The sequence below is a fragment of the Peromyscus maniculatus genome, chromosome 2 (assembly GCF_049852395.1).
Source record: "Peromyscus maniculatus bairdii isolate BWxNUB_F1_BW_parent chromosome 2, HU_Pman_BW_mat_3.1, whole genome shotgun sequence".
Lineage (NCBI taxonomy): Eukaryota > Metazoa > Chordata > Mammalia > Rodentia > Cricetidae > Peromyscus > Peromyscus maniculatus.
In genome coordinates, this window is record NC_134853.1 from 158,807,354 (window position 1) to 158,820,093 (window position 12,740).

General features: G+C 53.1%; 1 protein-coding gene across 2 annotated transcripts in view; it reads right to left on the minus strand.

Moving 5' to 3' along the window:
* Positions 1 to 795: 795 nt before the first annotated feature.
* Igsf21 (immunoglobin superfamily member 21) overlaps positions 796 to 12,740 on the minus strand; it is a 223,572-nt gene continuing 211,627 nt past the window's right edge. The window contains exons 5-10 of one of the 2 annotated variants that reach the window (XM_042272224.2): positions 12,310 to 12,425; positions 9,115 to 9,589; positions 2,705 to 2,790; positions 2,026 to 2,218; positions 1,653 to 1,691; positions 796 to 1,024 (exon numbers count right to left, since the gene is read on the minus strand). In XM_042272224.2, coding sequence (XP_042128158.1) covers positions 951 to 1,024; positions 1,653 to 1,691; positions 2,026 to 2,218; positions 2,705 to 2,790; positions 9,115 to 9,589; positions 12,310 to 12,425 — 983 coding nt within the window. In that variant the 3' untranslated portion in view covers positions 796 to 950. The remainder of the gene's footprint in view (positions 1,025 to 1,652; positions 1,692 to 2,025; positions 2,219 to 2,704; positions 2,791 to 9,114; positions 9,590 to 12,309; positions 12,426 to 12,740) is intronic. The other variant, XM_042272225.2, reaches the window with a different exon arrangement.

Genomic DNA, 12,740 nt, shown 5'->3' on the forward strand with positions numbered 1-12,740 from the left:
TGGTTATAAGGCCTCGTCCTGGGATGGCCCTATTAGAAGGTGGTGGGACTGTCAATAGGCGGGGTATATCCTCAGAGGGGATATGGGACCTAGTCTCTTCCTTTTCCTCTCTGTCTGCTTCCTGCCTCCTAGTGAGTGTGCCTCTTACTATGATGTATGGGCCTCCTGAGAGCCCCAAAGCAATGAGGCTTCTGGCTTGTATCTTTAGAACTGAGAGGCCAAAGAAACCTTTCCTCTTGATAAGTACATTCTCTCAGGTGTTTTGTTACAGTGACAGAAGCTGACGGATACACATTGAAAGACGATCAGATGTCAGGTAGTCCCTGCTCCATTTGCTCCAGCTCCAGGATAAATACACATGGAATTCACAAGCCCATAGAGGAGACTAGAGGCCAGTCTAGTCTGCAGCAGGAGGTACAGGGGGTGGGGAGGGTCTGCTGTCTGAAGCTAAACTGTCTGGTGAGCCTGGATGAGGTCATCTGGACCACTGCTATCTATAAGTAAGTATCCATGCATGCTGTCGCCTGTCACCAAGATTTGTCTTGACTTGTTAGGCGGCACTATTGTGGCTACATCTGACTGCTACATTTCCCCTGAGGGATCATGGCCACTTCCCATGCCTGGCTGTTCTCAGGACTGAATGAGACAGGAGCGGCATGTCCACCCATCCTCACAGGAGTGCAGGCTTTCCATTTCCTTCGCCATCCTACCTCTATGCCTGTCCCAAGACTGGATGCCAGCAGGTACCCAGTAGCTGCTACTAGACTTAGGAAAAACAAAGAGCCACACACCGAGGTGGGGAAAATTGGTCTGTTTGTTTTAATTAAACCCAGTGAAGAAGCCAAGACATGGGCAAAGACTAAGAACAAGACTGGAAATAGTTTAGAAAAGAAATGAAAATCGATCGCAGAGATGCTGGGCCACTGGAGCATCAGGAGGAGGCAGCATCTTCACGTGAGCTCCAGGACCACTGTCAGGGCAAGCACCAGGGTGAGCCGGACGCCAGTGAGGCCGGATGCAGAACCTGCGAGAGGGCAGAGCCGGTGTCAGGGCTGCAGCCTGTCTGTGTGTCATGGTAGGCCTGTGGTTGAAACTGTGGGGTAAAGGGTTCCCAACAACGATGCTAGGGGGCAGCATTGGTTGAATGGGTTCGAACCTCAGCTCTGCAGGCTGCCTGCCATGGGTCCAGTGCCGTGTCCCCCATGCAGGCCTGCTGGGCCAGTGGGCACCAGGAATGGGAAGCTTCATGGAGAACTGCGAGATGCGCTGTGTATGGGTAGTGTCGGCATCCCATGGGTAGTTCTAGGTTGGGGTGGCTGAGGGAGCAGCCTGGGGCATTTGTCTATGTTAAGTGTCCCATAGAGATGTCAGAAACCCATGCCATGGTCAGTGCCAGACAGGGCTTGTTGGGATCTGGGTAGCAACGAGAGGGGACACCCTTGGCCCCTGACATCCCATTGGCTATTTGGGGGTGTAGCGCCTGCCTTGCTTAGTGCCTGCCTTTGCCTAACCTCGGCTCTGCCTATCCGAGGTGATGGCTTCCTGAAGGAGGAGAGAAACTAGGGGAGGCAGGTAGTGCTTTAGCAACAAGCGTTTTCTGGGGCCTTGAAAAGCCCTCACTTAAGGGTGCAGCCTTGAGGGTGGAGACTTACCACGGGAATCCTCTGTTCCTCTTGGGATATTTGGGTTTTCTGTCAGAAAGAAACAGAGAGAAGCAGAATGGGTGGCTTTGAGTTCTGAGCATGGAGGACCTTCTCCAGACACCTGCCATATGGTATTATACACACTGGGGTGGCGCCGCCACTCAGTCTCCCTATATCTGACCATGTTACAGATAGGGAAACTGAGGCCTGCTAAGTGTCAGAGCCCAGATGTAAAGCTAGAGTCCTTCCAGTGATAAAGCCATTGTGATTGTAATCAGTGAACGGAATGATCTCTCTGAGGCAGATTTAAGGGCCTTTTATGGACAGCTTTGAGCCAGGGCCTATCCTCGGGGGGGGGGGGGGGGTCCTGTGGGGTCCCTACCAAACACGATGAGCCGAGTGTGTGTATCGGTGGAGCCCAGGGGGTTCTGGGCGGTGCAGCGATACATGGAGCCGTTGAGCTCAGCAGGAACCCGCTCCAGCACCAGTTCCTTCCCATCAAACTCAGCGCTGCCATCCAGGAGGCGGCTGCCCACTCTCGTCCACGTGAACATGGGTTCTGGGAAGACTTCATTCTGTGGACGGAAGCAGGACATAGTGGAGTCACAGGGGAGCATCCTGCCAACACGGGGAGGCTGGAGGCTTTCCAGGCCCCAGTTCTCAGCTAATGGGCTTCAAGCAGCACCCTGGAACCTCAGGAAGGGGACTGGGGGTGTAGCTTAGTTGGTAGTGTGCTTGCCTAGCACACACAAAGCCCTGGGTTCCATTCCCAGCACCCTGTAAACTGTGATGGTATCTGCCTATAATCCTAGAACTGAGGAGAGGGAGGGAGGAGGGTCAGAAGTTCAAGGTCATCCTCAGCTAACTAGGGAATTCGAAAACAGCCTGGACAACAGGAGACTAGGTGGAGAGGACTTGGGGGTCAGGGCTGGAATAAACAAAGACAGAAGGTTGATGGGAACCACATTTGTGGGTATAGGAGAGTGAGTCAGGGATGCTGGTCCCTGTCGGGTGTCTCTGCCCACCCCCTACTCCACTCAGGTATCCAGAGAGAGGCTGACCTGAAATCCGTGGACTAGGATCCTCACCGTGTCCCCAACCCGGGCTCTACTGGGCGTCATCACGATTTTGGGTCCCTTGGGAGCAACTGTATCAAGAGAAAGAGAGGGGTGGTGGGTGGGTGTCGTCAGCATGGAGAGTGGGGCGGGGCAGGAAGCAGAGTGAGTTCCAGGGCTGCTTCTCGGGAGCTCTGAGGAGGCTCATTCATTCCTTCCGGATTCCCTGCAGCCCTACTCTGTGTCCCACTCCAGCTGGACCCTGGGGATTCAACGTCACACACAAACACATGGGTCCCTGTGCTCGTGGGTCTCACACATGAGTGGAAGAGAAACCATTGTCCTCTCTGTCCAGTTGAGTTCGTGGAGGCCCCGTGAGTTCACTGTGACTTGCCAAAGGTCACACAGTGAGGAAGAATCAGGACCAAAATTCAGGCCTCCGGGCTCCTGATCCAGGATCCTACTGCCAGGGGATTTCCTGGAATCTGTGAAGTGGGTGAGTGGACAGCATGAAGCCACCACCTCATTCCCTAGCCAGCCTTTGTCTGCCTCTGGTCCTCCCATGCCCAGTCCAATCTTCCTCCTATGCTTTGTATGTGCTGAGGAGACACGATGCCCTGGGTGCCCCTTGCCTGAGGGAGGTCGACCGGTTTCCTGGGCTTCTCTTCTTTTCAGAGGGGAAAACCAGGCCCACGCATAATAAAGAGGCTTGTCCAAGGTCCCTGCAGAGTCAATTACACATGTTTCCTGACTCCCCGCCTTCATTAGTCCATTTGTTCACTCATTCAATAGTAATTACTGAGCTGGCCATATGTCAGGCTTTGGAGCAGGACTAGGGACTAGTAAAGGGGACGATGATAAAAGTCAAGTGTCTGCAACTTATCCGTTAGCAGGGGAGACATTTAATTTGCAAACAGACTCAGCCAAACTATGACCAGTGTTGTGTGCGGGGACTGAGCCCATCAGAGGTGGCACACAGCTTGTGTGGGGGGGGGGCGGGTAGTGGTCACAGTGTCTCAGAGAAGTGAAGCATACGAGGAATGTTCCAGGCAGAGGGGGAACATCGAGGACATGGTTCTAAGGTCAACCAGAGAGCTGGCGGGGCTGCGGACAGACTCCACAGAGTTTCCAGGGCTGTCCCCACTTAACTCACGATGCAAATCAGAGCAGCAGGCAGATGTGAGCAGGCTCCAGGCTCTGCCAATCTCACTCTGAGAACAAGACCAAGGCACTGTTAATTAACTGCGAGGAAGACATCTGAAGGGCCGCATGGGCAGAGGGAAGGACCCGGCCTGCTGAGAGGGGACGGAAGCCTGGTGAGGGGAGGAGAGGGATGCTTCCGCTGCTGCCGCGTCCACCTGCCAGCTGCATGGAAGCAGCGCTGGCCAGGGACACTGGAGAAGCTCGTGTCTATTCTGGCAGATGGCAGACTTGTGGGTGGGGTGGAAAAGGCTCCACTTCGGAGCCATTACCCATCCCCCCATGGCTTACTCTTGTCCAACATCTAAATGCTAGGTTCTTCATTCAACACTTTCTATTTCTTTTTTTTTTTTTTTTTTGGTTTTTCGAGACAGGGTTTCTCTGTGTAGCTTTGCGCCTTTCCTGGAGCTCACTTGGTAGCCCAGGCTGGCCTCGAACTCACAAGAGATCCGCCTGGCTCTGCCTCCCGAGTGCTGGGATTAAAGGCGTGCGCCACCAACGCCCGGCCAACACTTTCTATTTCATCTCATTTCACCTTCTAGCCTTTAGAGATGGTCCTGCAAGCACAGGAAGGCACAGAGAGGCTAAGGAACGTTCCTGCCTCCTCCAGTTTCTCTTGGGTGCTGTGGAAGAGATAGGTCCGCAGAGGGAAGCCCTGGGGGTGGCATGGCCCTGGCTGGTCTGTGCCACTGACAGCTTCAACCAGCAGAGGGTGCTGAAGGGCCTCCATTGCAGGAGAAAGCCGAGCCTGGAGGTCAGTGTTTCAGGAGAGGCTGGGAGCCCAGGGCAGCGAGGCAGCAGGCCACACAGCCTTCTCAACTGCCCTGTGTTCTTTCTAGTGGCTCCTATGTGAAGCTGACCCTGAGGGGCACAGAGGGTGGCCCAGGAGGGGTCTGCTACATTCTTGTTCCTCCAAGCTCTCCAGCACATAGGTGTTTGTAGATGTCTTGGAGCTCCCTTCCCTCAAGGCTGCTGGGAGGCCCTGGCTTCTGGAAGTCAGGCTGGCTGCTTGCACCCTCTCATCCCACCACCACTAGGAAGTCCATTTGCAGCTCCTGACAGTCAAAGCCAGGGCCCCCGCCTGCTTTGGGAACACAACCCAGAGTGCCAACAGAGGTGCCAACACAGTTTGGGTGTTCACTCCTCTCATGCCCCGGCATAGAAAGCTGGAGAACAGAATGTGGGCCCAGGATCTCAGAGGCTGTGGTGTGGAGTGGGTTGAGCGTCAGCTCCGTCTATCTACTCACATGTTTATCATCTGCCTAAGAGAAGCTCCGAAAATGACATTGGGAGAGGGAAGGGGCCACAGAGTGAAATCCTGGCTCAAGGAAACGCAGAAATTCCCATTACACCCCCACTTGTGGGATCTCGCTGTCTGTGAAGAAGGTTTGTGTGGTCTCAAGGAAAGGCTCCTCTGGGACTCTCATGGAATTCTGAGTTCTCATCAAGACGTTCACTTGTCCATCTACCTAACCATCCACCATCTATCCAGTTTACCCTCCCATCTAACCAATCACCCACCATCTACTCAACCATCCACCATCTACCCAACCATCATTCATTCATCCATCTATCCACATCTCATCTATTTATTGATTCATCCAACATCATCCATTTATTCATCCATCCATCAAATCTATCAATCTATCCATCCAACCAACCTATCTACCCTTTCACCATCTACCCACCCAACTATCTGCCCACCTACCCACTCACCCATCCATCTATGCATCTATCTAATCTCTCTACCCATCCTCTCAGCCTATTCATCTATCCATCTATCATATCATCCATCTGACCATCAAACTTCTCCATCATCCATCATCTAACCATCCATCCATCCATCCATCCAACCATCCATCCATCCATCCATAGTCCATCTATCCTTCCTCCTTCCCTTCCTTCCTCTATGCCCATTCATCCATTCAATCCAATCAATTCATCCAACCTTTAATCCAGCCATTTACCCATCCACCCATCCACCTCTCTACCTAACCTACCCATCCATCCATCCATCCATCCATCCATCCATCCATCCATCCATCCATCCATGTGAAAATGTTGGGAGACAGGAGTAAGGTGTTTATCATATTTGGAAAAAAAACTTGTTGGATTTTCTAAGGATGAGTACCATTTTATACTCCCACTAATGATGTAGGAGGGTTCTGATTGATCTACAGCCTTATCAGCATTGGTATTGTCAATTTTTAAAAGCTTACCTAGTCTAGTAGTTACAAATGCTTATCTCACTGAGGTTTTAATCTCCATTTCCCTGATGAGTCACAGTGTTTTAACATGTCTATGGGTGGTTTTAAAAGCAGGATGTCATGGGCTAGGGATGTGGCTCAGTGAGCAGCAGGGCACTTGCCTAGCAGGTGTTAGGCCCTGGCTTTGATCTCCGGCACTGAAAACAAATCCTGGGTGTCCCTCTACTAGGGGATTTCCCCCTACCTCACCCCCGTTTTTTTTGTTTTATAAGATTTTTCCTTTTTTATTTCTAATTTTGTTTTGAGACAGAGCTAATGTAGCCCAGACTGACCTTAAACTACCATGTAACTAAGGATGACCTTGAACTTCTGATCCTCCTGCCTCCACCTCCTAAGTGCTGGGATGACAGGTGTGCATGCCATGCCTGGCTTAGGTCTTTGTTTTATGCATCCTGGGTACCAATGCTTCACAGAAGCCTGAGAGTACTTTCCCTCGTTCTACCACACTTTGCCTTTTCATTCTTCTTAGGATGCCTTCTTATGAGCTGAAGATCTGAATTTTGATTCAGTCCCATCGAACAATTTTCAATTTTTCCTCTATTTTTTTTTTTTTTTTATGACTGCTGTAAGGGATGTTGGCTACCTCAGCTCCATAAAGACATTTTTCTCCATTTTGTTTCAGGAGCTTTATGACGCTGGCTTTTACACTGGAGTCTATCAATCACTGCAGGTTAACCTGCTTGCATGCCAGGCAGGGGCCAGGTCTGCCTCCTCTCCCTTCCTGTGTTCTCTTGTTCCAGGGCCATGTGTTAGAGAACTTGTCTTTACTGTCCGAGCAGCCTCGGGGTCTCCGTCAAAATCAATCGACTTTGCCTGCAGGTCTGTTTCTGGGTTCTCTTCTCTGCATCAGTCTAGTGTCTACATTGATGGGTCTGGGCAGCTGTTTATCTGAATTTTGAGCTGGTTTATATTTTAACTAGATCAGTTGGGATGAAAAATCGTATAAGGCAAAAAAAACCAAAACCAAACCAAAACAAAACAAAAAAAGCCCCAGAAGCAGAGAGACCAGTTTGGAGGCCATGTTGCATTCCAGGGGTGGATGCGCAGTGCTTTGATGGGTAGTTACAAGAAAAGTACGATCAGGGCAGATCTGGGAAGCATTCTGAGGCCTCGCTGCCTGGCAGGTGGTGACCTGGACATGAGGAGACCATGGGAAAGTGAGTAGCCCTGAGGCTTCTGTCTTGACCAATGGGAAGAAAGCGTTGTCATCACTGAGATGGCTTTCAAGGCTTCCCACCAGAGATTCACAAACCCAGGGGGAGGGGCTTGAAAGAGAAGCAGTCAACTTGAGGGACCAAGCTGGCTTCCTGGAGGAAGTGGCATGTGAGCCACACACGGCATCCCTGGAGAGGAATGCAGGGGAGAGAGTAAGGTCCGCTGCAGAAGACAAGCCCAGCCATTGGTGGCTCTTCAAAGTCCCTGCTGGGTGTTGTTTGAATTCTGGGACCCAGTACCGCTTTGTTCACTCACAGCCTTTCTCAGAGCGCAGGGGTCCTCGTTCTGCCAGGCCACACTCATGGCTCAGTGTGTCCTTGACCACAAACCTTGGGTAGGTTACACTAAGGCAGTGACTAAGGAAGAAAGCCCTACCTAACTGACCTAAATCGTGTAAAACCCAGGTCCCTCATCCAAAGGATGGGAATAAAGACAGCGCCCTCAGTGACCACCCAGGGTACTGCAACGATTCAAGCTGGGCTCCTAGTGTGGGGTTACATCATGTTTGCTGATCCATTCGTTATTCATCAGACCAGAAAACAGAGGCCCAGGGCAGTGTAGGTAGAAACAGAAGCTAGCCCATTCACTTCCGGAGTCCTGGATATCTCTTATGTCCCCACTTCCCCAGGGTCAAAGTGTGACCATCCAGGCCCACTACCTGGGCCTGCCTTTTCCTTGCTCTGCTGGGAAAGGAGGTGTCCACAGACCCCAGCCAGGTGAGGGGAGCCTGGGGCCAGGGACAGAGCAGGTTCAAAGTAGAAAGGTCTGGCCAGGGGTGGCACACAAACAGGCCTCTGAAGGCTTCAAGGGTCTTTATTGTTCACGTCTCTTTCTTGGTGGGTGTGATTTTCATGGGCAAAGAAGCCAAAGGTCCAGGAAAGATGGAGGGTCCAGAGAGAGCAAAGGGTTGGCAAAGCAGGAGGCTGAGGGAGGCGTCTGGGCAGGCTTAGCCTTCTAGGGGCTGGTGATGTGTCTGTGAAATGGATAAAGACATGGAAGGTATCCAGGGGTGTCTGCCCCAGCAGGTGGATGGTGGGAGGACACAAGGCATGCCTTTTGAGTCCTCCCTATGAACCTTGAACAACTTAGTGCACCTCTCTGGGCCTCAGTTTGCACATCTGTGGTCTGGGACAACAGCATTGCCTGCTGCGCTGGGTTCCACAAACATTTGCTCCATGAGCAGAAGGGAAGCAATGGGCGGCACACAGGCATCCAGGAAACTGCCCTTCTCATATTCCCTGGGAGCTGAAGGAGTCTGCATCCATTTGGAAGGGTCTTCGGGGACATGACTCCAAGCCAGTCAAAGGCACCTGGCCTTGGGCATGTAGAAGGGGTCAGTAGCCGGGACTCAAGAGTCCAGCTCTGCTGTGTACAACTTAGTAACTCAGGGCCAGCAGCTTCACTAACTGGGACCTCAGTTTTGCTCATCTGTAACATGAGACTCCATGTTCTATTTGTGACCAGCAAATTCCCACTGAACACCTGTGCTCTTGACCCTAACAGACACCCCCACTGACCTCCTGGAAACTTCCATTTTCTCCAGTCCAACAACCAACCTTCCCAAAGACCCCTGGCTCTCCCCTGAGCTGACCCGACTCCATTTACTCCCCCTCTCCCTGGCTTCCAGCAGCCCGAGCGCCACTTCCAGCCCCTCACCCCCCACCCCCACCCCGGGCCTCCGTTGCAGAGTTACAACCTCTCATCTCTGATGGGCTGCAGACGAGCAGGTCTTACCCAGCGTGACCTCCGCCTGCATGGGCATGGACAGCGCTGGGTGCTTGACCTCACAACTGAAGAGGGCCTCATTGTCGATCTGCGGGTTGAGGGTCCAGGTGAGCAGGGCCCGCACCTCCACCGTGCCATCGCTGCCTGGGGTGCGGCTGTGGCGCAGGAAGTAGACCGGCTCGGCGCTGTGTACCCAACGGGGGAACTCGCGGCTCACCACTGTCTCCGGGATGTTTTCCGTGGTGGGCTGCACGAAGAGACTGGGGTCCTGGGTGAGGCTGCGCGAGGGGCGCTCCGTGTAGGGACGTCCAGCCCGGTATTCAGTGTCCAGGAGGGACAGGGACTTTTGCATTTTGGTGTCGTCCACGTCCCGATGCAGAAGGCTACGGAAGGGCCTACTGTCCTGCAGGGGTCCAGAGCTGGCTGCGGGCAGTTCTGAGAGGGGTACTGCGTCGATCAGCTCCCCATCCCGTTTGAAGTAAACCTACAGTTGCAAGCAGGACAGGGGGAAGGGTAACGATGGATGGTTTCCTCTCCCGCTGGACTCTCAGAAGAGTCCTCCCAGTCAGCAGGAGGACTGTCACTCCCTTTCTGTTCCCTCACTTCTCTGGAGACCCAGGAGCCAACACGACATGGCGGGAATACACACAGCTCTGGAGAGAGATGGCTCAGCCCACTGTTGACAAGCTGGGGAGACCCTTAGCCTCGGTTTCCCCACTGGTAAAGAGAAATAAGACCACTGACTCCAGGCAGCCATCTGGGGCTTAAATGAAGTCACGTGGGGAGAGTGGTTTTAGATGCCTCTTAGCGATCACCTGGGCTCCAGCACGGTCCATGGCTGCCCTGGGGCATGTGGATGAGGAGGGAATGTGTGGTGGGTGCAACATGAGCTATGAGAAGAAGAGAAGAAAGTGTGTGTGTGTGTGTGTGTGTGTGTGTGTGTGTGTGTGTGTGTGTGTGTGTTCTGCCTGCTCACACAATTCGGCAATTTGGAGCTGCTATGCAGAAACCAGGTGCATGTGTGGGAGGGAGCTAGGTGCAGGGATGAGGCGAAGAAGACGTCGCTGTCTCCCTTTCTCTGCTAATAGGGAATTCAAGTTTTGAGAGGCGGCATTTAATTTAATTTGCTGTCTTCTTATTTTGGTACATGCACCCAGAGGCCTTCGGGGATTGGGTGTATTTTTTAATAAATCAAATAAATAAATCGATAGGAGACAGGGAGAGAGAAGAGCAGGAAGCACGGTGCTCAGGGACTCCAGGGACTCAGTGGGTGTGAGAAGAGAAGCCTGGGGTGGGCAGGTGGGGGAGGGGCTGGGAGCGGGTGGGGTGGGGGGGGAGGGGCTGGGAGCGGGTCGGGGTGGGTGGTGAGGAGGGTCTGGGAGTGGGTCGGGGTGGGTGGTGAGGAGGGGCTGGGAGTGGGTCGGGGTGTGGGTGTGGGGGTGTGGGGGTGATATGTGGGTGTGGAGGACCTGTCAGAGTTTAAAGCCCCACAGAAGGATCCTCTGCACACAATGGTCTGCTTTGGGGGTTTGGGGGTCTTTTTTCTTTCCCTTTCCTTGCTTTCTTCCTCCTCTTTTTTTTTTTTTGAAAAGTGCTTCAAAAGCAGGTTTGTAATTTATATCAAAGAATTGCTTTCAAGTTCTGATGCTCCAGACAGACGTAAGATGCCTGGAATGTCAGGCAATGAGGATCTTTCATAGAGACAGAGACCGAGAAGGAGGAGAGGCAGGGAAGAACACAGTGATGGAGGGGCGTTTTTTAATAACTGTGTCTTCAGGGGCAGCCGGGGGCTGAGGTGGGGAGGGGGTGCTCTCCCAGAGCCCCAGGGCCAGGAAACCCTCCCCTCGTGTCTTCCTTTTCCTAGGGAAAGACCAACTTTCCTAATTAGGGGGAGACTGGACATCCTTTTGGGTCCTGAAGGGGAGGCTCAGGGAGACTTGTGAGCCACATCTTCAGCATCGAGTGGCTCTGAGGCCACCTTTGTCACTGCTTGCTTGGGACTGCAGTGTGACTCTAAAGCTGTCCACTGAGCCCTAACTGCCCCCATGCCTCCCCAGTGATCCTCATGACTGTAACCCAAGGCCTCTGCATCCCTGACCCCTGACCTCCGTGTCTTATATTGCTGACCTCTGTGCCCTGTACCCTCATCCCAGGCCCCCGTGTCTCCACACCCCCGATCCCTGCCTTATCTGTGTTCCTGCCCCCCCCCCATGGGGCTTCTCTACACATATCCACTCTCATACCCTGCAGTTGGCTCTTGGGTCCCAGGCTCTGAACAGGGGCTGGTCAGATCCTCAGGTCCTACCGCTGACCAACACATGAGAAACAGTCACACTGGGAAGGAGGAGGCCACTTACCTCTCCACCTGAATTCTAACTGCAGGTCCTCATTGATCCAGCCCCACCCATTCTCCACCACCACTGAGATAACCCAAGGAATGTGTGAAACTCACTGGGTTGAGGAGTGGAGTATTCTAAAATGCCCACACTAGAGTTTCCCCCAAATGTAGCTCAAAGGCTCTGATATGGGTGCACAGGGTTACTTTCAGAGACCTTTGAGGGGTTCATGACACACACATGCCCCATTAGAAGTTGGCCACATGAGGTTTCATTGAGTAATTATTGGGCCCAAAGGGCCCCATGGCGTATGAAACATCGATGGTGTCCAATTCCTTAAACTTGTACCAAAACTAAGAAGGGGAGGGGGACCCCTGCTCAGGGTCAGTCCTGGGGATTGGTGTGACCAGAAGCAGGACTCAGTCCAGGTGCTCATGGGTCCCCATAACTGAGAACCCCACTCTGTCTTTCCTCCTGCCCCCTTCTCTCTCTCCCTTCCCTTTCCCTCTCTTCCTTTTGGGGGTTCCCTAACCTCATGGAGGCTTGGGAAGAGCAGCAGGCTTAAAGTATGAAAACATGAACTTGGGGCCCATCTCTCAGTATCAGGGAGACTATGAAGTCCCTTCCCACCTCTGGACCCCATTCATTATTCCCTATCCCCCTGAAAACCTAGGGTGCTTGGAGCGTATTGGGTGGCGGGCTGTCCTGGAAGACCCTTACTGTGAAGATCTGAGATTGCAGGATGGGGCAGATGGAATCAGAGAGGTGCCGGGCAGACCACTTCCTGTCTGGGCACAGAAGTGGTACCTGAAGAGGGCTCAGGGAGCAGGAGTCTTGGCAAGCTGAGGCCAGGCCCCCAAGCACTTACCATGGGCGCTGGCTTCCCTCCTGACACGATGCAGACCAGCGTGAAGTTCTGGGCCTGGTACCGGCTGAAGGGGGCAGGTGAGTCAGCAGCCACGACTTCGATGGAGGTGGGGGGAGCTTCCGAAGGGAAGAACAGGAGGCTTTGACTCAGTTGGGGGACTCAGAAAGAGATCTACCAGGCACTACACCAGGGGTTGCTGTGGTATTGACTATGGTAAGCATGGTGTCTCTTTCTGGGGACACAGAGCAGGCTCCTGCTTCCTGGGACTTTTAGCCCAATGGAAGAAATACAGAGCACTCAAGAGGTCTCGAGGATTGAAATGGTAGGACATACCCTAGAGACAGCATCCTAGCGCAAAGGGGAACCTTGTCCCAGTCAAGAGGTCCTGGGGAGTCAGTGCCAGAGAAGCCACACTGTGCTATGAACCAAGG